Here is a 27732-nt window from a genome sequence, read left to right on the forward strand (position 1 = left end):
CTTTTTTGTATGCTGGCTTCCATTGCATGTTTGTCACATTTATATGGCAATTGCAACTGAGAATAAGTGGATTGAAAGTGTTTCATTAGTTTTTTTAGCCTGTACAGCAATAGCTAAATGCCTGATTATGATAAACAGCTGTCTGACCCCCATTCTCTATATGTTCATGTGTGAGGAATATAAGAAAAAGGTTAAACAGTCCCTGCAGCTGGTGCTTGAAACGGCATTCACTGAAGATCAACTGACCTCCAGAGTCAAAAAACAGACAAAAGACACCAGCTTCTCCACTCCTAACAGATGTCAGGACGAAACAAGACTTTGAGAAAATCTAACTCACAATTGCTTTGCAACATACTGCCTATAATTCACCTCTTTGTTAATTTTGCCTAATCTTTATTCAAAATAAAAATGTCAAAAAGCTTGAATAGGATCCTTTGGTGTTAATGTGTGGCTTGGAATTACATGCATTTAATAGATATTCACAGAATTTACCCTTAAATGTTTCTAACTGGATGTGCAGTTCCACAATGTGTTGTATCAGAGTCAGATGGTTACACGTGCAAATAGGTAGATGCTAGACAAATATTAAGTGTTGCAAGTTGGAAAGGGCCAAGAACTATTATAAAGAATTTATTAATGCAGAATGAACACATCAAATTCATTTTCAGTACTGTAAGATTTATTTGAAATTTTTGTGAGTTTGTATTTAAAGAGAAAAATAAAGACATTACAAAATCATTTTGTTTAGGTTTAATTATTTCACTCTCCTTGTAGGCGTCATGCCTGGACATCTTTTTTTAATTGCCTTCACAGATTTTCTTCAGATGCACTAGTGATGTATGTGAACTAACGTTCATACATCTCCTTAAGGATTTTTATGCTCTCGCTGTATCTCAGCTGGTTCTTACTGGAAGCCTCCTTCCACCTATAACATGCATAAAAAAATGCTGAACAACATGTACATGATTTCATTTGTAAATATCCCTCTCCCCCTGTAAATGTAGTAGAAATTATAGAACGATGAGAATACTTCTGTCTAATTTTCTTCCAGCGTTTGATGTGATTGAAGATAAGAGGTGAGGTGCCTGCTGCAGCATCTACGGACTAAAAAACAAAAAGATCTTGCAAGAACTAATTTGATACATCCACATGAAGCACATCATTTAGCAACATTAGTATTGCAAACTTAATTTAAAGGATGACAAGATTCAGTATGCAAACAGGTTCTTATCCATTCCTAACGATTGGTAAAGAGTTAAGCAGAAGTGTTTGATGGAAGCTTTATCGGTTGTCATTTAGCAGTTTGCTTAAAATGCAGATCTTTAAAGAAAGATTAGTGCTTGCTGTAGACTGTGTGTGACACAACAGTTACCACAGCTCACCTGGCTCTCTGTAGGTTTCTCTACAGGTGGAATTCTGAGATTGACAGGTTCACCAGCTGAACCTACTGGACAGGAAACAGGTGGAGGAAGCCTGTACACGTTCTGTGCTTTGCCATTCAGCATGTCAGTCATCTGAAAGAATAAGAATCAAAGAGCGGTTTCCCCCAATTGTAATGCTTGTTTTGGCATAAATTACTCATTATATAATAATTTTTTTTTTAAACAAGTGAAGCCAAGGACATTTCTCAGTGGTGAAAGGAGCAAATTCAAAGGAAAAAGATGAATTTATCTCTCCACTGGGTAACTGAATTCAGATGGGAAAATGTAGCCGGATGTAGCAGCATTATTAACAGCAACAACTGATAACAGCTTTACTATTAAAAAGTTACTGGACAGTTACATAATATATTATACTACAGTGCCAAGACATTTTTATTCTTCTTTTGATTCAAGGTCATACTACGACTAGAGAAAAATGAGGTGAGCCAATCGCACCTTAAATGAGCGTGCCAAGTTTAATAAAACTCAAGCTGCCTGACATGATTTACAAAGATAATGATTTTGAAAAAAGATTTTAAGCAATGCTCTTGCAAAGCAGGACTACAGCAGTGTTGTATATTATAGATACTATTATTGTTTTTATTAATATTTGTGTGTGTGTGTGTGTGTGCTTATTAATTTTTATTTCAGTTTTAGTTATTTAGTATATCAAGTTAATTATTTATTTATTTATTTTTTTTAAATGTTTGTACATTTTATACTTTTAATATTTTATTTCGGTTAATGTTTATAAAAATGTTTTTTTTTTTTTATGGTTTTAATTTATTTTTTGTTATTTTAGTTCACTTTAATAACCACGGTCTATAGTGCAACAAGACTTTACAACAGGGGTCCCTCACTAGGCTTTTCAAGTCATTTGATTCAATGAGAATTTGTTAAAAATTACTGTATAGAGATCTACCTGAAGAAATACTGAGCTCATCAACAAAAAATGCACATTGACTGTAGACATTTAAATGACTATTCCAGGTCTGGAAAATCACAAATTTGAAATTGCCTGGTATTTCTAGGACTGTGGGAACTCTGTGGGGTTAGAAGGAATGTCAGAATTATATAAACAGATGTTCATCCACCAACAAAAACAGTCCCACTTCCACAATATTATTTAGACAACTGTAAACATTTTAAACAAACAAAATATTAAGTGCACAATGGATGTGCTATAACAAAAATAGAACAGTGGCCCTACTGAGTCCCACTTTAAGTACATTACTGGAAGCATTTGTTATTATCTGTGGAAAAATGGCAATATGAGAGAGACTTTAGCTTGTATTTAACCTGGAATTCATCCATCTTCGAAAATCAACAAGTAAACAACCGTGCTATTCTGGGGTGCGTTTCCCAAAAGCAACTATGTTCACAAGTTCCGTTGTTGCCAATAGAATTCAATGGAACTAACGACCATAGTTAGCTAATGATGGTTTTGGGAAATGCACCCCGGAGCAGTTCAATGATCTGAAGGGGATGAGTATTTAAAATTATTGCAGAGCAAATGCTGGGGGTGACCTCGTCCTCCCCAGAGCTGTGAGGGGGGCTGGGTGCTGTTCTCTCTCGCATAGATGGGTTGTTTCTCATCCACGCCCGACAAATGGGATAGAGCGGCGTGGTGGTGCTGAACTGAACCAAGTCCACACTGCGGTCAAATAACTTGATAATATAAGCATCTGATGGAGAAGACGAGATGTGGAGCATGTAAGAAAACAGGAAATGGGTCTTACGAGATCAAGACTTAAAAAAAAAACTTCCATTTAATTCTCTAAACCTTGGCTTGAAATAAAACTCCCTCAACAACCACACATGTTGACTGATAAGAAAACCCAATGGTGTTTCTCAGAAATGATCAAACATTTTACTTATCTTTAAGGTACAAAATTGCCTATATACATAGGGAGAATTCAAATTCTGCACTTATTGCCATTTATTTCAAATTTACCTACACATTACCTAATTCAACCTACACATCACTATTTGTTTCTTCTTTGGTCTTACTTTGTTTGTGCTGGTTGGTTTCTGCCAGACCATCATCCATCTCTTTACGCTTCTTCCTTCTGTGTTGTGGGAATCGTGATGATGGTCTGTGAAAGGCAAAAAGGGTCTCTTAAAGCAAACTCTACCAAACCATTTAGGAATAAATCTAGGCTGTTCTGTTAGTATTACTATTGTAAATATTTACAAAGCACACTTTGAATGTTGAATAGCCTTAAGAATTGTACACACAGCTGGTAGTAAGGCTAGTTGACATAATGAATATTTATGATATATTTGCAATGGTTTTTCAGATTTGGAGAGATTTAGCATTACAGGTGCATCTCAATAAATTAGAATGTCGTGGAAAAGTTCATTTATTTCAGTAATTCAACTCAAATTGTGAAACTCGTGTATTAAATAAATTCAATCCACACAGACTGAAGTAGTTTAAGTCTTTGGTTCTTTTAATTGTGATGATTTTGGCTCACATTTAACAAAAACCCACCAACTCACTATCTCAACAAATTAGAATACTCCATAAGACCAATAAAAAAAAACATTTTTAATGAATTGTTGGCCTTCTGGAAAGTATGTTAATTTACTGTACATGTACTCAATACTTGGCAGGGGCTCCTTTTGCTTTAATTACTGCCCCAATTCGGCGTGGCATGGAGGTGATCAGTTTGTGGCACTACTGAGGTGGTATGGAAGCCCAGGTTTCTTTGACAGTGGCCTTCAGCTCATCTGCATTTTTTGGTCTCTTGTTCCTCATTTTCCTCTTGACAATACCCCATAGATTCTCTATGGGGTTCAGGTCTGGTGAGTTTGCTGGCCAGTCAAGCACACCAACACCATGGTCATTTAACCAACTTTTGGTGCTTTTGGCAGTGTGAGCAGGTGCCAAATCCTGCTGGAAAATGAAATCAGCATCTTCAAAAAGCTGGTCAGCAGAAGGAAGCATGAAGTGCTCCAAAATGTCTTGGTAAACGGGTGCAGTGACGTTGGTTTTCAAAAAACACAATGGACCAACACCAGCAGATGACATTGCACCCCAAATCATCACAGACTGTGGAAACTTAACACTGGACTTCAAGCAACTTGGGCTATGAGCTTCTCCACCCTTCCTCCAGACTCTAGGACCTTGGCTTCCAAATGAAATACAAAACTTGCTCTCATCTGAAAAGAGGACTTTGGACCACTGGGCAACAGTCCAGTTCTTCTTCTCCTTAGCCCAGGTAAGACGCCTCTGACGTTGTCTGTGGTTCAGGAGTGGCTTAACAAGAGGAATACGACAACTGTAGCCAAATTCCTTGACACGTCTGTGTGTGGTGGCTCTTGATGCCTTGACCCCAGCCTCAGTCCATTCCTTGTGAAGTTCACTCAAATTCTTGAATCGATTTTGCTTGACAATCCTCATAAGGCTGCAGTTCTCTCGGTTGGTTGTGCATCTTTTTCCTTCCACTCAACTTTCTGTTAACATGCTTGGATACAGCACTCTGTGAACAGCCAGCTTCTTTGACAATGAATGTTTGTGGCTTACCCTCCTTGTGAAGGGTGTCAATGATTGTCTTCTGGACAACTGTCAGATCAGCAGTCTTCCCCATGATTGTGTAGCCTAGTGAACCAAACTGAGAGACCATTTTGAAGGCTCAGGAAACCTTTGCAGATGTTTTGAGTTGATTAGCTGATTGGCATGTCACCATATTCTAATTAGTTGAGATAGTGAATTGGTGGGTTATAAATGAACTTTTCCACAACATTCTAATTTATTGAGATGCACCTGTACATCACTTGCTCACCAATGGATGCTCTGCAGTGAATGGGTGCCGTCAGAACACATCACAATAATCCACATGACTCCAGTCCATCAGTTAATGTCATGTGAAGTGAAAAGCTGTGCATTTATAATAAAAAGAAATCCACCATTAAGACGTTTTAACTATAAAGCGTCACTTATGGCCAAAATATGAGTCCATAATCCATTATAAATAAAAGATTATCCATCAAAATACACCAGCATATTTGTTTAGTATTGATCTGTGCATAGTTCCCACCTGATTCAGACTTTTCTCTGGAGAAAGCAATATTAAGGAATTTTTGAAGGTAAAAAATGTCTTAATGATGAATTTGTTTCTTACAAAAACGCAGCATTTCATCTCAGGAGACGTTAATTAATGGGTTGGAGTCGTGTCTATTACTTGTGGTGCTTTTATCAGCTGTTTGGACTCTCACTCTGACGGCACCCACTCACTGCAAAGGATCCATTGGTGAGCAAGTGACGTAATTTAATTTCTCCAAAATTTCTCCAAATTTGTTCTGATGAAGAAACAAACACATCTACATTTTGGGTGACCTGAGGGTGAGTACATTTCCAGCAACTGTTTATTTGTGGGTAAACTATTCCTTCAAAGTAAAGGTCAAAGAAGATTCTGCTTGCCTTTTCCCTGCAGAAGAAGGCGACAAATCCCTGTATAAGAGAAAGGAATAAAATATTTCATGTGCATTACATATGACTGTTAAATAAATCTTTAACCATTTTACATCTTAAACACTTTTCACTGACACTGACACTTGACACTGGTCAAAAGAGGAAAATGTTTATATCAGTCACACAAAAACAATGTATGTGCATACTTGCTCAAAGAGTCTGCCACCATTTTCCCAGAATCCTCTTCATTCTGCTCTCTGCAGGAAAAGGAAGAAAGAGCACTAAGGATTATACAAATGGCAATTTTGCCCAAACAACTGCTCTCTACTTTATAAAAGTTATGTATTGCCAGTATTCCTTTCCTGAATTGTTACAATTCCAGATATTTTGAAAGGTTTGCAGGAAACAAATTAAAGCATTACTGTTGATGATCAATGATTTGATTTTTCCTTTAAAAAAGGACAACATGAGAAACAAGAGAGTATTTCCACAAACATAATTATAGCTGTAAACAACCTCAGACTATTAGGGTGGCAATTATTCAGACAGCTGAAATGTAAATGGATTCTAACAAGAAAGCTATTAATCAATACCAAATATTTTTCTGAGCTCAGTGGAAACCAAATCTCTGGGATGCCATAAATGGTCTTTATTTTCAGAGAATCCAGTTGTTCAGATTTCCTAATAACTTCCTGTTGTCCTAGATATTTGGTTCTCCAATTCTGTGGAAATTCCAAAAAACACCAGATTCCAAATACTTTAGGGATGCAGGTGGCGAGCGTGACATTCCTGATAAGTTTTCTCAGGATACAAAACAGGAGTAAAATATGTTATTGATAGGGGATTCTTTGCCAAGTTAAAATATATTGGCACAGAAAGAAAATGTTAAAAATATAATTTTGTTACAATAGATATTACAAGTTTTATATTGAAACTGGAAAGTCAATTTAGTTTTACTTCTATAGTGCTTTTCACAATACACTCTGTTTTAAAGCAGCATTACATAAAATCATGATGTACATTTTTATAATATCTCCATGTCTTAAAGTCACATTTGGAAGAGTAGAGCTGGGCGATAATTAAAATTTTGTGACTATATAAAAACAAGTGAGTGTACAGTATGTATGCGAGTAAAGTCAGCTGTGCGATAATATAGCTTACATTTCGTGACTATGTTGAATTGAATCGCTGTGTCACTAACATTGTATATCATACATTCATTTTGTTCTGACAGACTGTTATTTTACATTTTGCAGCACTTTCACTTTTAGTGACAGACACATTTTTACAGTACGATATTACATTAAGACAATCTTCTAAAGTGGACCCATCACTAATGAGCTTTAATTACATGAGGTCCATTTGTAGCTTCGCTGTTACAGTCTGGAGCTTTCAAAGCTCAAGACACATTAATGCACTAACCTCTCACTGTCACTCCTCTCAACCAAACCTTGCAATACTGCATCAAGGCGGTTTCGAGCCCCAGCATCTGCAAAATAATTTTCTTTTTACCACACAAAACACTACACAATAGAAATGAAAAAAGAAGCTTATGTTTGCAACCTCACCTGTTTTCTCAGTCTTGATTTTACAGTGAAGCATTGTACCTCCTGGTTTGTTTCCTGTAATTTTATTAAGATGAGGATTTAGTGATGTGTTAATTACTATATGACTAATATAAAAGATTACTGTAAACAAAAGTCGCGAACAAAATTACTGTAAAATTACGGTAATTTGCTGCAGTTTGATATACTTTTGTCTTTATAAGGGCATATTATATATGCCCCCCCCCACACACACAAACACTGGTACTTTGCTTAAAAGGGCCGTAACTCCTAAATGGTAAATGTCATATTTTTGTGGAACCTCTTAAAATAAAGCTAAAAGTCTGCTCTTCAATCACATCTGGGTTTTATTTCAAATCCATTGTAGTGGTGTATAAAAGTAAAAGCACAAAAACTCAGTCAGTGTCCGAATACTTCTGGACCTGACTGTATATGTATATAGTATATACAGTCAGGTCCAGGTCCACACACACACACACAAGTAATAGTGTTTATGTATATGGTAGTAATTATAAATGCAGTGTGTGTGTGTGTGTGTGTGTGTGTGTGTGTATACATATATTCATATATATATATATATATATATATATTCGGTAAATCAGTACAAACGTTTGCAAAAGAGAAAGCACGGGGAGTATGAACAACAAGTAAAAACAATGACACTATTATTTTGCTAATTAGCTAACGTTAACGTTACAATGATATAAACAGCTGACGTTAGCTAGCTAGGAAACCATTTAAATTCCTCATTAACGGTATTTAAAATCTTCGCCAACTTCATAAATCCCTTAACAATACCATAATACTTTAAATAACATAATTTGGAACGTAAAAACACTTTATAAATACAAAACAACACGCTATTCACCTTCCAATCCTTAGCTGAGAGCCTGACGACGAGAAGCTTCTGTCACAATCCGACATTCCTCTTCCGCGCGCAATGAGATTCCTGGCTCGTCATTGGCTGCAGCAAATGAGAGCGCAGCGCTCTTATTGGTTTAAATTGCTGTCGATCACAAAATACGCCACTCTATTGGCTGGTTAACTGTCTTCGACCACAAAGTAAACAACAGTTCTCGGACTACATATCCCAGGATACATCACAGTCACACAATTCGAAAAGTAAGCTGAGATCATTTTTTGACAAACATCAAATTATACAACATATTTGCAATGAGTTTATGGTTATATTCGGATCTAGTTTGTTTTTGAGAGTTTAAATAGCGTATAGCTTGTTAAATAGTGAGTTAAAAGACCGTTTAATCCCATAGTAACGTAATCACGCGACGGTTAAGATACACTCATGCAACACAGAAACACTGTCATGTAGTTTTGTTAAACTGCTGTCTTTATTTAGACATTCATGGATCCTACAGTATGACGAAACTCCACGTGCGTCCTTTGTTTTTAGTAAGCAGAACAGGTTTGCACGAACGCTATGAGATCAAGGTGGGTTGGATGTCAAATCCTGTCAGATTAAACTTGTTTACATTTGTTTTACGTTTACACGTTGTCACTTTTCTTAGCGGCGCAGCTGTTTTCACAAGACAGAATCCATTTCCTCCGGATCCCCCTTTGTCCAGGAGCCACTACAGTCCATCTAGATCCAGAAAAATCCCAAAGCAACAAAAAAGACTGGTGAGAGAACTGGCTTTGCATTCACTTTATGTTTTATGTGCCTGTGTATTTTGTGACTCTTTCTTGGTTTGCATTGGACAAATTCTACATTTTCCCCCCACAATTTTTACATTTCGATCTAAACAAATAGATTTTTAGAGAAGTACAATAACTGCAATATAGGAAGTATTACTGCTTGAAACATTCGACATTGCATAGTGCATTTTATTCTCTACAGTATGCACTGTGCACTATTTAGTAGTACACTAGTCTCTTCTGCGAATGCTGAGATGAGAAAAACAAAGTTTTAACTTGCAAAAACTCATGGTGATGTTGTTTTTTGGATTGCACATCGCAGGCCTTGAGTCCTGTCCGGTTTTCTGAGTCACCCAGTCCTTCAGATCTTCCTACTCGGGCGTCACTTTTGAGGACGGAGGACCAGGTCTTCCATGAAAGATCACGTAGTGTCCTGCTCTGTCCTCCTTCTACTCAATGCCAGCTGAGCTACTCCGAGTCTTGGCCTGCTACTGACCTGAGTTGCTCTACAGACAACATTAACACTTCTGTCTGCTCTGAAGCTCAGATACAAGCCATGAGAAACATGGTTGCACCAACAATAATTGAGGCAAAGGAACCCTCAGTTCTTGCAAAGTAAGGGAAATCATTGTGCTCTAATGGCAATATCACTTTTAATTATAAATAAACCTTTATAATCAAATGTTTTAAAAGTGGAAAACAAGGCTCATCTGAACTACTCATCCCATGAAGCAGCAATGGTATGATGTCCAACTATTGACTATATTTAGAGATATAAATTACTGTTTAAACGTTTCGGGTTAGTTAAATGAAGTTATTACTTTTATTTAGCAAGGACGCATTCAATTGACTAAAAGTGATGGTAAAGACATTTATAATGTTACAACATGTTTCTATTTCAAACAAATGCTGTTCTTTTGAACTTTCTGTTCATCAAAAGACTCCTGAGAAAAATGTATCATGATTTTCACAAAAACATTTTAAGCAGCACGACTGTTTGCGACATTGATTAAAAATATGAAATGTCTCCTAAGCAGCAAATCAGCATATTCGAATTATTTCTGAAGGATCTTGTGACACTGAAGACTGGAGTAATGATACTGTAAATGCAGCTTCACATTACAGGAATAAATTACATATAAAAATTTCAAATAGAAAACAAGTATTTTAAATTCTAATAATATTTCATAATATTACTGTTTTTAATGTATTTAAATAAGTACATTAAATATATTAAAGATCTTGGTCATGGTAGGCCTGTTGTAAAAAGATTTTTACATCTGGAAGTGGACCTTGTTGTCTAAAATAGAGTAATTTCACTCACCATTTGCTACGCAGTGAGCCATTCATTTAAAATATAAACAGTATCTTCCTTTCTTTTTAAAGGAACGCTGAAGTAATGTTGCCACATATGGTGACACATTATTCTCAGATGAGCATATCCGGGGTGTTTAATGCAAGCGTTATGTTTACCTTGAAAGGGTATGTTGTTGCTTGTTAATTATATGACATCCTTTTGCAATTAAATCCTTCAAGGTACATTGAACGCTTCCGTTTCGGAAAGCCACAGAGTCGAGACGAAAGACGCCTTCAGGCAACTGATGCAGAAGATGACCAGCCGTTTTGGTGGATGTCCACATCCCCTCCATCCAGTTCAACACCAACACACCCATCAGAGAAATATATCAGAGGTGTGCTTTAAAGAATACATCTGTCATTAATAATACGTTTTCGGTGGGTTGATATTGTAAATTATTTCAGTGCACAAATCACACTCTTCCTTTGTACTTAGAGTCTTACTTATGTATATCCTGTTTATAGCACCACTTGACCTCATGAAGGATGGCCCCGCCAGCACCCAGAGCTCAATCTCAAAGCCACTGCATGATGAAACCACGCTGTCTCCAGCTAGACACATGCTTGACCTTAGTATGGTGAGTTTTGCATAAAATGTAACAACTGATTTGCCTAGAAAAGCTGAAGGCATTTTGACCATGTGTTAAAGAGGATGACAAATCTTGTAGTTTGTTATATTGCTGTAGGGCTTTTATATGTTGCAGATGCAGCTGAATTTTGTTCATGAAATAAATAAAGAAGACGTATATTTTCACGTGTTGCCAGATGCTGTAATGTAGCATCGTGGATGACTGTCGCCATCTAGTGGTGGTTGCTGTAAAATCATCCTCCATGAGGTTCTTTATTTAGAGCAGGAGTATACCTTTCTAAAAGTTTGAGGTCAGTAAGTTTTTTTTTTGTTTTTTTTTTTTCCTTTCCTTTAGCACTAAATCAACATATTTGAAATAATCTCTGAAGGATCATGTGACACTGAAGTAATAGCTACTGAAAACTCAGCTTTGCATCACAGGAATAAATTACATTTTAAAATATCTTAAAGCTGTTATTTTAAACTGTAACAACATTTCACAATATTGCTGTTTTCACTGTATTTTTGATTGAATAAAATCAGCATTGGTGGCCATAAACATAAAAAAATCGTACATTTTTTTTGCATGAAAAGCGAGGTGTGCTCTGATTGGCTAACTATCCAGTGTGTTGTGATTGGCCGAATACCTCAAGCGTGTGACGGAAATGTTACGCCCCTTACCATACTGTGATGCCCTGTCCGGCCGGAGCGAAGATTCAAAAACATTAAAACCCATTACAAACGAGGCATTTGTTGCATCCACTGGGGACATAATTACGGATTATAATGACTTATACTGTCTTTTTAAACGTTGCGTTGCATTGCGCCACGAAGCGCTACTCTACACTGCTCAAAACTCACGTTTGAATCATCAGTGGCAAATCCTTTAAATGAAAACGTACTTACAGTCTTTGAGTCAGAACAGCCGGCATTGTAGTCTACTCTCCCAGGATCAGGAAACAGTCCTCCATAAAATGTGCTGCACACAAATGAATATTTGGGTTGAACTGTTCTGGAACAGTGTTGTAAATACAACTTAACCACTGATTTCTAGTCGTGTCCTCTTTTGGAAGACCAAACAAAGTAGTTTCGCTTTCACAACGAAACAAACGGCGGGCTAGAGTGAGCGGCGGCCGAAAGGCTAGAGTGAGCAGAGGCCGGCAGGCGGGCTTGAGAACGGCGCGGCCGGCAGATTAGACGAAGGAGCGGCCGGTGGGCTTGCGGCAACCACATGTGACGACCCCGGGCTGGACTCCGCTTCGTCCACGGTGAAAGCCGATCCGGCGATCCACAGCACGAAGTTGATGTATTTGAAAATGGCTTTAGAATGCCTCAGCATTAAAGGAATAGTTCACCCAAAAATGAAAACTTTGTCATCATTTACTCACCCTCATGTCGTTCCAAACTTATACAGTGAGTAAATGACAAAATTTTCATTTTTGGGTGAACTATCCATTAAAGGAAGAAGAACTCACTCAACTATAATCAGATCACTGTTAGAAAGTGGTGTCTGTTAAGCATCAAATGTGATGTATTTATAACTTTCCCACAACAGAGAGTTGTTATGCAACCCTTGGCCCAGATTCCCTGTTTTGAATGGCCGGATGCCACTCATGGTTCTTTCCTCAGGATGATTTAACGTGCCTGATGGAAAATATCTCAGGCTGTCCTTAAACGTCAATGCCCGGTCATAAAGCACTGCATGTATAGTTATTGCTAGTGACAGTATTATTGTTGTTGATAATCTCATAGATGTCCACCACAAATTTCCTTTCTAGACATTATCTGAATCATCCCACTGTGATCAAGAAGAACCAGAGATACTGCAGCTACAGGAGCGAGCCAGCCGTTTACTGCAGAGAAGGTGAGACACACTGTAAACTCACACTCACTCAAGTCATTTCACAATGATGATAAATGACCACCAACATAGTCAGCTTCCTGTCTGAATGTCAGGACTGAATGTTCAAGTGTGAAAGTCTATATGGGAGTTTCACAATCAGACAAGATTTAGTACTTTTATTCATCAGTGACACATTAAATTGATCAAAAGTGACAGAAAATACATTTTTAGTGTTTAAAAACATTTCTATTTCAAATAAATGCTGTTTTTTAAATTAAATAAAAAATTCGATTGATTTCATATGACACTGAAGACTGGAGTAATTATGCTGAAAATTCAGCTTTGAATAACAGGAATAAGTGTCATTTCAAAATACAGTAAAACAGTTATTTTAAATTGTAGTACTATTTTACAATATTACTGTTTTTACTGTATTTTTCATCAAATAAATCTAGCCTTGACAACTATTATATTATATTATCATGTTCTCAAACTATTGACTTTTGGGTACATATTAATCAAAAAATGTTTAATAGTTTGCTTTATTAAAAAAGTTAACTAAATAATTAATTATAAATTAATTAATTAATTAAATCTCCTAACTAAATAATTAATGTTAAAAGAAATTTAAATCAATTTATAACAGGGTTAAAATCCTGAGTGTTTAATAAAGATTCCTAGGTGTTGATGAATTTTCTTTAACTTCATGGTTTGTGATTGCATTATGACTGCATATTCCATCTTGGGATTTCATTCGGTTTGAACAGTTGAAATGATTTTTATGTGTTTTCAGTGATCATTCGCTCAGCAGTGGCTCCGTGCGTATCAGCTCTGAGGGTCTGGGCTGCTCTGATTTCTCCTCCCCCGTAAGCACTGATGAGCCGGTCCGAAGACCACTCGTGTCCACCTTAATGGGCTCAACCAACAGTAAGTAACAGCTGTAACACAGAAATGAATGTACACATTTAGTGTACATCATCTTGTAACCTGCCACACACACACTATTTATCTCTTCCTGAACATGTTTGTGTCTCCGATTTTTAAAAACACACCCTTATCAGATTAAAAAGCACCCACACCTCTAACCACAAATGCAGTGAAAAGCAGAAATGGTTGTGTAAACACTGTTAACTAAAAACAAACAGAAACTGATATAAATGTCATTTTGGTGTGCTAGGTATTTATATTAGTGCAATAAAAGTGCATGAGAGCATTTTTTTTGTTTCTGTATCTTTAAGTGATTGTAGAGCCCAGTCTGTGTGAGGGAATGTCTTTTCCTCCTCCTGCGGTTGGTTCAGAGAGGTCAGGTGTCCGCCGTGAAGATGACATCCTGTTTCAGTGGCGACTAAGGAGGAAGATGGAACAGGCCAGACAATGGAGTCAGGAGGCCCCTTCCCACAATTCTGTTCTCCATATACCTCTATCACCAAACCAGGTGAACCAACACCACAGTGCCATATCAGGATATTTCTTTTTGATTAATTTAAGCCGAAAAGTTAAATATTTCAGAATTTATAATATAATACAATATAATTTTTAAAAGTTTGTGATCGCTAAGAGTTTTAAAATGTTTTTGAAAGAATTTATGCTTATCAAGGCTGCATGTATTTGATAAAAAATTATGTAAAAACAGCAATATTATAAAATACTATTGTAATCTAAAACAACTATTTACTATTTTAATATATATTAAAATATAATTAATTCCTGTGATGGCAAAGCTGAACTTTCAGCATCGTTACTCCAGTCTTCAGTGTCACATGATCCTTCAGAAATCATTCTAATATGCTGATTTGTTGCTCAAGAAACATTTCTTATTATTAACAGTGTTGAAAACAGTTGTGATGTTAAATGTTTTGCAGAAACTCTGGTACACTTTTAAGGATTATTAATTAAAAGTTTAAAAGAACAATATTTATTTTAAATAGAAATCTTTTGTAACATTATAAATGTCCTTTCTGCCACTTTTGATCAGTTTTATGTGTCCTTGCTAAATAAAAGTATTAATTTCATTAATAAAACCTTACTGGCCCCAAACGTTTAAACTATAATACAATAAATTCTATAGGTGGCATTTTTTATTATTAATATCTTTTGAAAATATTGTGCATGGTGTATGTCATTCATACTGAAAATATTTTAAGCGTTTTTAAAAATTATATCCATCAGATGAATTTGTGCCATAATAATATTTAATTGAATGCTCCGGCATGACATCAACAATAAAACATGGAAATTGTTCAAAATGTTGATTATTTATATTGCTGTCGTAAATGCATGCTTATAAAGTTAGTTTTGTATTGTGTAATTTACATTTAACATTGTTTAGGGACTCTTGTGACCCACCAGTTTTGGATTTTCACATTTACTTTATGCAAAGAAAATTGTATGCTAACATTTCTAATCAATACATTCTTCTTTGTTTCCTTTCAGAAGGCACACTGTAGCACTTTAAACGGCACGTCTCATCAGAGAGCAAACCTCTCATTCACCCTCGCTAGACTCGATCCTCCGGTCCCTGAGACTGCTCTCCCAATTTTAAGCCCCAGCGTCTCCAGACTTCAGCCTGATGAGCAACCAGACCCCGATATCCAACCCAAACCCCTTCCCCAGCAGAGACTGTCCTCCAGGAAAGCTGTCACAAAGAGTCTAGAAACCACTTCTGCCCAACCACAACATCACAAGCCAATCAGAACACAGGTCAGCATCCCAGAGACCACAGCAGACCACCGCAGAGCGCAGACATCCTCTTCTCCATCTCCACAGACTTCTGATAGCACAGAGGAGCGGTGGCCGGGCCCTCACCATAAGAAAGACACAACAGTCAAAGAAAAGACTGAACATGAGAGACATGAGAAGAAGATTGCACCTTCAAGCCGAAAGAAAACATCTGAAAGGTAATTTATGTTTTGCATAATTGTCCAAATCAGACTGTGGCCAAACCAGGCAAAACGTGACAGATGTTTAATGACAAGTAATTGTGATAATAATGTTTGATATTAAACATTTGCACATTCTTTTCTTCGTGTCCGTGTAGACATAGTGGTGAGCGAGGCAGCAGTGCAGTGAGGGTCAGGCATGCTAGGGGTCATGAAGGGGTCAGTCGCAAACCGGAGGAGCCGAGTGGAAAAAGCAGGTGGCAGGAAGAGGGTCAAAGTTCGGCACGAGGAGGACGGTCTGGAAATCGAGCACCACCACCTTCACCTATACATAATGCTCTGGGACAGGTTTGTGAGTTTGTTTTATGATGCACTATAAGTGTCTGAAGCTGTTGAACCCCAAGTTATTAACTTAATTAAATTATTAATCATTTAAAATGACACCTATATTATTATATTATATATCGCTTTTTTAGGAATTAATGCTTTTATTCAGCAACAATGCATTAAATTGATCAAAAGTGACAGAAAAGACTTCTACATTCTAACAATTTTTTTTTAATTACAAATAAATGTTCTAAAATTACAAATAAATTACAAACAAACCCTTCTTTTAAACTTCCCATTCATTAAAAAATTCTGAAAAAAAATATATCATGGTTTTCACAAAAATATTACGCAACACAACTGTTTTCAACATTGATAATAATGACATGTTTCTTGAGCAGCAATTTAGACACAGACAGACAGATAGATAGATAGATATTTTATTCATCCCTTCAGGGAAATTCGCTATGTTTATTGGGCATATTAGAATGATTTCTGAGAGATCATGTGACACTGAAGAGTGTTCAGCATTGCATCACAGGAATAAATTACATTTTAAAATATATTCAAATAAAAACAGGAATTTTAAAATGTAGTTTTTCACGATATTGCTGTTTTTACTGTATTGATCAAATAAATGCAGCCTTCAGACTTGTATAAAAAACATTACAAAATCTTACAATCCATTATTTCTTTTTTACTTGTGAATCAAAACAGAAGAAAGTAAACACTGTCCTTGACATTGACAGGTTGTCTCTGAGGTGCTTTTTGCTGGGACAGATTCTCCAAGCCAGTGCAAGACTCCAAGTTCTTCAGATTCCCCAGTATATACACCATCTCCACCCCCACAGTCCCCTGTTGCCTCTTGTTCCGGTGTACAGCAACCCTTGGAGGTCATAGGTCAACTCATGCAGGATGCAGAAGGTAGGAAGACCTCATGCATTCCCTTTAAACTAGCTGTAAAACTGTATGACGACGTGTGATTAACAGGTCACGCAAGGGTCGAGTGTTTTAGCCTGAACCTGTTATAAATAGCAGGATTGACCCTTCAGAGTGTGCTTAGAACAACAGAATGCATGTTTACCATTAATGTAGATGGAACTTATTCAAATTGTATACAGACAGATAGATAGATAGATAGATAGATAGATAGATATTTTATTCATCCCTTCAGGGAAATTCGCTATGTTTATTTGGCATATTAGAATGATTTCTGAGAGATCATGTGACACTGAAGAGTGTTCAGCATTGCATCACAGGAATAACATATATACATACATATATACATTTTAAAATATATTCAAATAAAAACAGGAATTTTAAAATGTAGTTTTTCACGATATTGCTGTTTTTACTGTATTGATCAAATAAATGCAGCCTTCAGACTTGTATAAAAAACATTACAAAATCTTACAATCCATTATTTCTTTTTTACTTGTGAATCAAAACAGAAGAAAGTAAACACTGTCCTTGACATTGACAGGTTGTCTCTGAGGTGCTTTTTGCTGGGACAGATTCTCCAAGCCAGTGCAAGACTCCAAGTTCTTCAGATTCCCCAGTATATACACCATCTCCACCCCCACAGTCCCCTGTTGCCTCTTGTTCCGGTGTACAGCAACCCTTGGAGGTCATAGGTCAACTCATGCAGGATGCAGAAGGTAGGAAGACCTCATGCATTCCCTTTAAACTAGCTGTAAAACTGTATGACGACGTGTGATTAACAGGTCACGCAAGGGTCGAGTGTTTTAGCCTGAACCTGTTATAAATAGCAGGATTGACCCTTCAGAGTGTGCTTAGAACAACAGAATGCATGTTTACCATTAATGTAGATGGAACTTATTCAAATTGTATATAGTGTACATTGTATATATATATAAAATATTTTTATTCTAAATATGTTTTATTATTAGATACATTTTATTATGTTTTATTTATCTTTTTTTTTTTTTTTAAATAGACTACTGTTAAAATGTTTGGGTTTGGTTTGGCATTTTTTTATGTTTTTAAAATTAGTCTCTTAATGCTTACCAAGGCTGCATTTATTTGGTCAAAAATTCAGTAAAAACAGTATTATTGTGAAATATTATTACAATTTGAATAATACATTTTCTATTTGAATAAAATTTAAAATGTAGTTTGTTTCTGTGATATCAAAGCTGAATTCTGAATTCCTGATTTTTGATTAATAGAATGTTCAAAAGAACATTTATTTGTAATAAAAAAATTTAACAATGTAACAAAGTCTCTTTGTTGCATTAAAAAATGATATATTTTAAATGCAAAGTTAATTTATAAAAAAGAAAACAGCAACAGAAAACAACTTACTGACCCAAAACTTTTGAATGGTAGTGTGTATAAATAAGGTAACAAGTTTTTATTTTTTATTTTTCTCCCCTCATCCTGATATCACAATCTTACATACAGACTCAGATGGGCAGGAGTTTGAAGACGATGCTTTGTTGCAAGTCCTCAGACAGCAGAGGAAATGGGTGAAGGAACAACTTTGGTAAGAATATCTATAGTTTATCTGTTAACAACATATATACTTCACACAAATCTGCACTAGTGAATTACTTTTTGCTTGATCATTTTTTACTTTCCAGTGACGTTGATAAGATGCTCCAGCAGCTCTGACGCACCCGTTTAATATATCAATGATGCAATATGTTTCACATTATCATGTTTGCTTCTATTTATTTATGCTGTTTTATGTTGTGTATTCAAACATGTATGAATGTATTTCTAAATAAAGACCTTTGCAAATAAACAAGGGTGGTACATTATATTTATTTATATTCAAACTGTACATCACACAAATATTAGAACTAAATTAACACTTACATTTATTATAATTATTTTTTTTTTTTTTTAAATATGTACAATCTCACCATAGCCTATCAAGATTAACTGACCAGTCTGTGCAATTTTGTGAATAAGCAAGTCATTTCTGAATGGTTCCCATGCTAAATTCAGTATGACTGTGGGTTTGTGTGTTTGGATGCGGAGAGACCCTGTTAACTTGAGGATAAATTTGTCGCTCTTACAGGCTCTGTGCTAAACCGACAGCAAGTGTGAAGAAAATGTGATAAAATCTTCTTGTTGGCTTGAAATCAAGTATGTTTGGAGTTGGCATTTGAGTTGAGCAGTCCACCGCCACAAGGGGGAGTGAGAGGAAGCGAGCCTGTTTTGGTCTTCACCATTGCTTTAGGTGAGAAACACAGAAGATGGGAGCTTTAAGTGCCTTGCATTAACATGTTAAGAACTAAAACAGTGAAGAAGAGCAAAAAAAAAAAGTCCAAATATGAGTGTGCGGGAAACTGCATGTGTGGGCGTGCACATCATTGTCCAGTGTGATTTAACATTGTGGTATTGTCTCCTTGTGTCAGAGGTGCTGAGATTACTAGCATGCCTTCTGGTGACATGGCTGATTCCAGTGCCATGATGTCCACTCCGTTCGGGATCCGGTATCGCCGGTTAAACTGACGTGTCACCAGTCCTGAACCATCCTAGGATTGAACGAACACGTATAGCATGCTCTTAAACGTCAGGTCTCAGATGTCCAGTACAAAGTGTTGTATAGCAGGTTTAACATATGATAATCCTAATGCATGTTAAAACAGGAGTCAGAGTTAGAAAAGAAAAAAGCCACTGGGTATCTTACCTTTTTATGTTCATGTTTGCCCTCGACCACAACATAATCTCCAACCACTTTTACCAGCAGCTCCTCGGGACTGAAGTGTTTCACATCAACCTGCACAGTGAATCCCTTATGATCACAGGTCACCTGTAGAGAAAGTGAATTTAATTCATTACCAGAACGCAATCCATTTCGAACTCTACTACAGAGAAAATTAAAGATTTAGTTACTTATTTATTTTATAGTATATATTTTTTTACATTTTTTTTTCTAGATTTAATATAATGATTTTTATTTATTAAATATAGATTTTATAGTTTTTTTAGCTTTATATTTTCATCATTACCACTAGCTCTTGTGCACTTGCTACTATATAATTCTTTATATCATATATTTATAATTTCATATTTCATAGTCAACAACTTTTGTTTGTAAATTTATTTGGACAAATTCACTGTAAAAGTTGAAATATGAGAACTAAGATAGACTTTTCGTAGTTAAAATTGATAAAATAATAACAATGTTAATTTGTTTAATTTATTGTTTTATTTATCATTAATATATACAGTATATAGGCTATAGTGTTTTATACAGTGAGAAGTTACCACAGAGAATTTTTATAATAACACGTATTACTCCACCTGTGCTGCTCCGGTGTGCTCAGAAACCGGGATTAAAAGTTCGGTTGGGGTCCATGAATAAGGTCCCATTTTCCCGTTCCACCGGGGGAATAACGGTGGGAGAACCCTTTCCCATGGGATACCGCTCACCGGAAAAGAAGGAAGCAAGTCGAAGTCCATGTTTCTTGGATGAATGTGAAATAATAACCACTAAATAGACTAATACTGCTTCAGAAAATTCAGAGAGTATGACTAGTTGGTTATTATGTTGAAGTCTATCCTGTTACGCAACAGAAAGCAGGAAAATTGTTGCTCTCCAGGTTAGTAGGAGGTTTAAATAGCTTGAGGAAAACACCGCCTCTTTACATGAGCTCTTCCTCTAAACAAATGCCAGAAATAAGTGGACTGATGATGGTGCTGTCAGAGATCTGAGATTGTTAATCGTGGTGCTCGATGCCAAAAGTGTTATTAAAGCTGCATTTGTTGTTATGGAATGCCAGTGACAGGAGTGGGATTTAACCCATCCTTTTATTCCCATGATGAAAGCATCCCCTTATGTAATAATTCAGTGGGGAACACGATGGTTCCCATTCAAATGGTCCCAATCCCTGTCACCACCTTGGCTGTTTTATATTAAGCATAGAGTGACACTCAGAAACCGAATGTGCTACTTACTATTCAATGTCAAAGGGCGTTATGTGTAATATGGTGAGGTGTCCGTCTATAAATAAATTGGAAAGTGCAAACAGCTCTGGTCATATTTATGCACATGACACAGCACGTGCGGACATTTAAAGTAAATTACGTATTCTATTTCCAGATTACAATATAGCATATAGGCCTATACGATTATATAGTACACACGATTAATTGCCATTAATCGCATCCAAAATAAAACTTTTTGTTTACTTTATAAATATGTGTGTGCTGTGAAGCCTATATTTATTATGTATATATAAATACACACCCATAGGCTACAGTATATATTTTGCAAATATTTACATGCATATAATTTATATAAAAATATTTATTATATAAACATAACATATTTTTTTTAATATATATAGTACATGCATGTGTGCATCAGGCAACCAACTGGACCTTATTTACACACGACACTGCTCCACGCTCTTACATCTTGTTTAGACACTGTCTAAACTGGCCTTGTCTTCCAGGCCAGCTCGTACTACCTCTTCTGACCCTTGGCTATCTGATGCTCTCCGTGAGCATCGTTCTAAGCTCAGAGCTGCAGAAAGAGTATGGCGTAAATCACAAAATCCTACTGACCTTAATGTATATCGATCACTCCTCTCTTCATTCTCTGCTAATGTCTCCACTGCTAAAAGGACATACTATCACAACAAAATTAACAATTCGTCATTCAGAAACATGGCTTTTCATATCACTGCTATGCTGATGACACTCAACTCTACCTCTCATTCCATCCTGATGATCCGACGATAGCTGCTCGCATCTCAGCATGTCTAACAGACATTTCTTGTTGGATGACGGACCATCACCTTCAACTCAACCTGGCTAAGACAGAAGACAGTAAGACAGTTGTGATTGATGATAAGCTGAATTTCTCAGACCACATTGCTAAAACTGCCCGGTCCTGCAGATTTGCTTTATACAACATTAGGAAGATCAGGCCCTTTCTTTCAGAACATGCAACACAACTCCTTGTTCAAGCTCTTGTTCTATCCAGGCTGGACTATTGCAATGCTCTCTTGGCAGGTCTTCCAGCCACTTCTATCAAACTGTTTTTGTTGTTTTTTGGTTGTTTTTAAAAATAAATACATTGCTATGTTTACTGCGTTAGGCTAACCGAGACTTGTCATGTGCACTTACATATTGTTGCTCTTTTGTTAATTTTGATTGCTTCTATTGTCCTCATTTGTAAGTCGCTTTGAATAAAAGCGTCTGCTAAATTACTAAATGTAAATGTAAAGATGTAGAAAATCAAATAACAAAAATCCCTGCTGTTTGACTCAATATAGTATAGTTCCTGCCTGGCATATAGACCTATGATCCCTTGTGAAAACTGGTTCATCTTTGGTTTATTGTCTGCTGCTTGTTGCCAGAGAAGTATTTTTTCCCGCATATGCACCTGCACAAGCTACATGGAAGGGTTTTGTATTGAAATTAAACATGCAATTATTGTGCATTTAATATTACCTTTATTAATTTAACATGAGGCTCATGTCTGTTTCAGAGTCTGAAATTGTAGTATTTTGCTATATTGAGCAGGCACACCCGCTGCCAGTCATTGGCATTTTCTATCTTAGTGTTAATGAGAAATGTGGTTGGCAAGCACTAAGAAATGCATGATGCCATATCGCTTTTGGTCTGTTTATCAAGTAACATGTTTAATGCTATTGCATAATGTGAAATCTAGACCATAAACACATCTAATTAAAAAGTCTGATACAGTATGGGAGATGTCTTCCAGTAAGAAGGTGGCAAAATCTACACATTTTGACATGTCTGTTCGAAGGTTTTAAATCAGGGAAATGTCCTGTCAAAGGAAGGATGGGATTAATAATTATATTTTTATATCACACCAAACACATTGTCCTACTGCTGACCTCCAACAGAATAATTCACAACTCATGTCTAAAGACATCTACTATAGCTTACAGCTCAGAAAATACAGGTATCCTCTGGCCTTTGGATTTAAATCATGACAAATGTATTGGCAGATCTGCAAGTCATTGGGGCTGAGGATATCATGTCCTTCTGCTGTTGCCATCCGCTGGTAACAGAAGCAGAACTTTCTGTCCGTGCACTGGCTATAGGCGACTAAAAACAGCCCCCATGAAATCCACGAGGAGCTTAGCGTGCACTCAAAAGTTGGATCGGATTTCATAATAGGCGCCTGTAAGGGGTTACACATGAGACAGAGGCTTCATGCGTCGATATTACAAAGTCTGGTATGCAGCAGGTTTAAAATAATTGCAAGCTGTTGATTAGTAAGCAACAGAACAAGGGAACTCGTCAATCATGTGGATTTTTCTAGAGCCCTGTTGACTTTTTGAGGCTTTTGTTTTCCATTCACAACAAGTTCTAAAAAATGGCAAATGGTTGGATGACAAAGGAACATGGATTACACTCTTAGTTTACAAAATAAACATCTGATTAAAGGATTGTATTTTCCTTTTTTTCCACAGATTTAAATATTCATGTAGTTTCTGAATTAATGAGGTACTGAAAGATGCATGCACAATAATTATAATACAATTACAAAAATACTGTTTACATTATTTTAGATGGAGTTATCATGTCACACCACAGGACATAAACAAGGTAAACATTTTGACACAGTTTTTCCCTTACAGTTATATTCCTGTTTGTTGCATCGACGCAAATAGGTACATTAAGTAAAAACTTATTTTTTGCTTGTTATTTATCTATTATGCAAATAAATAAACATGATGTTAAACATAAAAAATAAGCATATTAAAAACCATTTTTAACAGTTAAAATACTTAATACACAAAATCTTCATTTTCTATCACACCACTGGACTAAATAATCATGAAATGAAAATGAATATTTAAGAGGTAAAAGTCTCCGTTAACTTGAAAAAGCTCTTCTATTATATATAATACCTATATTTATATAGTTAATTTTAACATGGTTGCCTGTTAATGCCAAAAATCTTTTTTTGTCACACCACTGAACTAAATAAAATATTAGAAACTTGTTATATTTAATTAGTGCTGTCAAATGATTAATCGTGATTAATTGCATCCAAAATAAGTTTTTGTTCACATACTGTATGTGTGTACTGTTTATTTATTATGTATATATAAATACACACACATACAGTATATATTTTGAAAATATTTACATATACATTTATATTATATATAAATGTTTAATATATAAACATAGCATATTTTTCTTAAATATATACATGCATGTGTTTGTATTTATATATACATAATAAATATACAAAGTACACACTCATATATTATGTAAACAAAAACTTTTATTTTGGATGCAATTAATTGTTTGACAGCACTATATTTATATATATTTAAGATATTTACATTTTATTTAAATAGTTCATTTCCATATATTTCTGTATTTCACAGTTCATGATAAGGCAATGACACTGCAGAACATTTTTCCGATTTTATTTCAAATTGTGCAAAACACAATTTTATATTTATGGACAAAATATGTGGTTTTTACTGTCCATCCAAATTATTAATACATAGCAGAAAAAAAATGAATGGCCTTTTTCTTCACGAACAATAATATCACATGTCAGAGATCATTTTTGTCATACATTCTTTTCAATGCACTGACAGAAGTCAGAGTTAACAATATGAATGTGTGATCTCAAATATAACAAACATCTCAACTAAAACTAAAGAAAGAAGGAACAGGAAATAAGAAGTAGTAGTAGTGCTGGAAATGAACTCTTGCTCTTTAGCATGGTGCATCTGTGTCCATATTATCTCACTCAATCAACAAACGATTTCATAAGTTCACAAAATACCACAACTCCCAGACAGATCCAGTTTATCTTCTATGCGACGACAGCGGTAAAATTAGCCAAGGAGCATCTTGTCGATGGGAGGAGAAAAATAGCGAGAATAAAAAACAGAGGTATTGTAATGCAGCAGATGTGATCAGGCTGTGCCGAGGGGAATGGTGAAGGAGAGGTAATCTCCCACCTCACCCCACTGGGCTCTGAAATGCTGGAATATGGTGATCCACGTCGTCAGCACGGCCACCCACACTATGAGCCCCAGAGCCGACTTCTTTACATCTGTGGAGGCCAGAAGAAACAGGATACGTTACATCCTAGACATCACAAACTGTAACTAATATACATCAGTCATTTCACTGACAGCATAGTGAACTGTGAACTCTGTTAAACCTATGAAGTCTACTGTATCATATTTAATATGCAAATTTTCAAGTTATGAGCATGATCAAGACTTAAAAGCTGAAAAACCTGATTTACACACAGCCTACTACATGCCTACTGTCGTCTGATTGATAGTTTATAGCAAATAAAAGGCCTTGATTGATAGTTTATAGCAAATAAAAGGCCTTTTGGTGTAATTCTAAACATATCCACTGCACTGTCAGGTTGTGGACATGGATTTTTATGGAGTAAACTTAAGAATAACTTATATATTGATAGTTATATTTTAAGTTTACAGTTTACATGATTATCCATTCCATTATTTCTTGGTAAAATCAATAAAAACTACAGAGCTTTGATCATAAAACTAAACATTTAAATATAATCTTACAAAGACATATTAATGGTAGATATAGTATGACAACTGACCCATTTTATTCATTTTATGCCCGTAGTCTGCAATATTGTTATAAAGATCGCATTTACAAGCTATGAGAATTTCATCTTTTTGGCCATATAAATATCAGCAACTGCACCAAATTGGATTATTTATTTTTTTAGCTCAGTTTTGGCCTGTGAATAAAATTGAGGCACTTTTTTTCCCTCCGAGTGTGAGCTCCATATTCTCACTTTATTATATGATCCATAAAAGCCTGATGTATCAAAAATAATACTCAAGAAAAACCCATTTACAAACTTTTTTCAGATTTGTTTTTTTTTAAGATTTTGTCTAAAAAATTCAGTAACATTTAATACATATATATAGATTTTTTTTTTTTTTTTACTTATTTCATATGTCAGACTTTATAGGGTTAACTAACTACAAAGCACAAATACAATTTATAATAGTAAAAAAACAACAACTAAAATTCACCTGTGTAATACATTGCAAAACACTCACTGATTCTAACTATTAATCTTAATTTACTGATTTATTTTATTTTTATTTATAGCAGAATAATGGTACTTGTTGTTTTGACTTAGTTTTAATTATGTATATTATTTATTTATTTTTACATTTACATTTATGCATTTTGCATACGCTTTTATCCAAAGTTACTTAAATTACATTTTACAAGTATGTAATTGTCATTTTTATGTAGTAGCAGTTCTGAAAAAGCAACAATGCTCACCATAATGCAGAGCAATATCCACAATGAGACAACCTTACAACTTAAATATAGCATTGTATTTAATACAGCTGACTGATAAACACAAGTAACTCCATAAAGTGTTTCTTGCCCTTAAAAGTATCATGATCCTTGCATATAAACACACTTTAGTTTACACAAACCCGGCTCAAAAATCCCAGCGAGGGAACACCATCTATCGGCCTGTTTGGAGCTGCTATGTAAATCTACTCCGAACATTTGTGCACACCGCACAAGAAACAGCAAAGAAGTTCCCTCCAGACTTTACGCTGACTCCGAAATAGAATTTAGTCCGTGTAGGCAGATTCTTTTCACATTTTAAACCAGATTGTGGGAAGAATTGCAAGGAAGAATATCACCCGCAACAATGTGGTAGAACACACGTCTTGTGAAACAGTGAGTCATCACGTGTGTCCTGTCACATACTCACATGATTTTATTTGGGGTTGCTCGGTGTACGTCGGTTTTAAAAACGCTTCTCTGAAAAACCACAGAACGTTCACCAACCAGAGGAAAGGGAGAAAAGCGAAGCCACCTGAGGAACAAATCAGCACAATGAAAACAACAACACGTGTACAGAAAACACATCACATCCTGTCATGATGTCCCATTGTCACAACATACCCAGGTAGTATCTTCTACAGAGGCTAAGCTTCTCCTCATTCGGAATCCGTTCAAGGTTCATAATGTTTCCTATAAAGAAAACACTTGATAAATCCATCCACAGGTATATGCTGCAACATTGCTGCCATCTGCCTACACAAAACAGTACTGCCATAATACATGATTCACATGATTGCTACAAGGAAATTGGGATTACTGTAAAACATCATGCATTAAAACCGCCATCACAGCTTTGTCACATAATCAAATCATCTAGGCAGAAAAAAAAATTATAACACTGCTTGGGGAACAGTGTAAATGATTAAAGAATTTAAATTAAAATCATTCTAATCTACACCTCAGTCAAAACAGCGTTACTGGACTGCGAGCGAACAATAACTGGTTGCTTACGGCAGACCGTCTGCTCTAAAACCTTACTCGAATCGTTTGTTTTAATAAAGGAGGGTGGATACCTTAAAAGCCGAGCTCAGGCGAGAAAACGGAGGGTTTAACACAACAAAGGCGAGGGGAAAACAACTTTTATGGTTCCGCTTCCTGATGAAAACTATGACGTGACGTCACTGCATGGTGGTGGATGATGGGTAATGGAGTTTTCCGGGACAGGCGTGAAGAACGTGAGACTGGCATTCATCATAGGTTGTATTTAACCCTTTGGTCTAATAGCGTAACGCGTGAATGCCACAAAAACACATTTTTATTTAAAATAAATAAATGAATAAAGAAAACAAAAATAAATAAATAAATAAATAAAAGAATTAAAAACAAAAATTACAAAATCATAATATT

The 27732-nt window shown here is 35.8% G+C and overlaps 4 protein-coding genes across 6 annotated transcripts; 1 reads left to right on the plus strand and 3 right to left on the minus strand.

The window, feature by feature from the left end:
- Positions 1–672: 672 nt before the first annotated feature.
- Positions 673–8344, minus strand: LOC107745239 (protein lin-37 homolog). The gene is made up of 10 exons (XM_016559088.1): positions 8272–8344; positions 7407–7460; positions 7261–7327; positions 6045–6095; positions 5848–5877; positions 3432–3517; positions 2949–3106; positions 1383–1514; positions 1031–1104; positions 673–925 (listed from the first exon to the last, which is right to left on the minus strand). Exons 2-10 carry the CDS (start codon positions 7438–7440, stop codon positions 847–849), a joined length of 711 nt encoding a protein of 236 aa, XP_016414574.1. The 5' UTR covers positions 7441–7460; positions 8272–8344; the 3' UTR covers positions 673–846.
- Positions 8345–8465: 121 nt separating this feature from the next.
- LOC107745201 (proline and serine-rich protein 3-like) lies at positions 8466–18767 on the plus strand. Its single transcript, XM_016559053.1, has 14 exons — positions 8466–8525; positions 8761–8852; positions 8930–9041; positions 9379–9671; positions 10593–10747; positions 10878–10990; positions 12759–12844; positions 13617–13750; positions 14062–14258; positions 15257–15720; positions 15861–16050; positions 16779–16953; positions 18454–18535; positions 18633–18767. Exons 2-14 carry the CDS (start codon positions 8842–8844, stop codon positions 18661–18663), a joined length of 2043 nt encoding a protein of 680 aa, XP_016414539.1. The 5' UTR covers positions 8466–8525; positions 8761–8841; the 3' UTR covers positions 18664–18767.
- Positions 18768–18797: 30 nt separating this feature from the next.
- LOC107745202 (alpha-crystallin B chain-like) lies at positions 18798–20865 on the minus strand. Its single transcript, XM_016559054.1, has 3 exons — positions 20308–20865; positions 19691–19813; positions 18798–19535 (listed from the first exon to the last, which is right to left on the minus strand). Exons 1-3 carry the CDS (start codon positions 20464–20466, stop codon positions 19368–19370), a joined length of 450 nt encoding a protein of 149 aa, XP_016414540.1. The 5' UTR covers positions 20467–20865; the 3' UTR covers positions 18798–19367.
- A 3852-nt stretch (positions 20866–24717) lies between these two features.
- On the minus strand, positions 24718–27513 carry LOC107745203 (gamma-secretase subunit PEN-2). Of its 3 annotated transcripts, none has more exons than XM_016559057.1 (4): positions 27337–27513; positions 26947–27015; positions 26753–26857; positions 24718–25069 (listed from the first exon to the last, which is right to left on the minus strand). In XM_016559057.1, exons 2-4 carry the CDS (start codon positions 27005–27007, stop codon positions 24930–24932), a joined length of 306 nt encoding a protein of 101 aa, XP_016414543.1. In that variant the 5' UTR covers positions 27008–27015; positions 27337–27513; the 3' UTR covers positions 24718–24929. The 3 variants fall into 3 exon arrangements, with proteins under 3 accessions (XP_016414543.1, XP_016414541.1, XP_016414542.1); XM_016559055.1 differs by having other exon boundaries at positions 27399–27508; XM_016559056.1 differs by having other exon boundaries at positions 27284–27365.
- Positions 27514–27732: the final 219 nt, after the last annotated feature.

Source organism: Sinocyclocheilus rhinocerous, unplaced genomic scaffold (genome assembly GCF_001515625.1).
Source record: "Sinocyclocheilus rhinocerous isolate Xijiao unplaced genomic scaffold, SAMN03320098_v1.1 scaffold257, whole genome shotgun sequence".
NCBI classification, from domain to species: Eukaryota; Metazoa; Chordata; class Actinopteri; order Cypriniformes; family Cyprinidae; genus Sinocyclocheilus; species Sinocyclocheilus rhinocerous.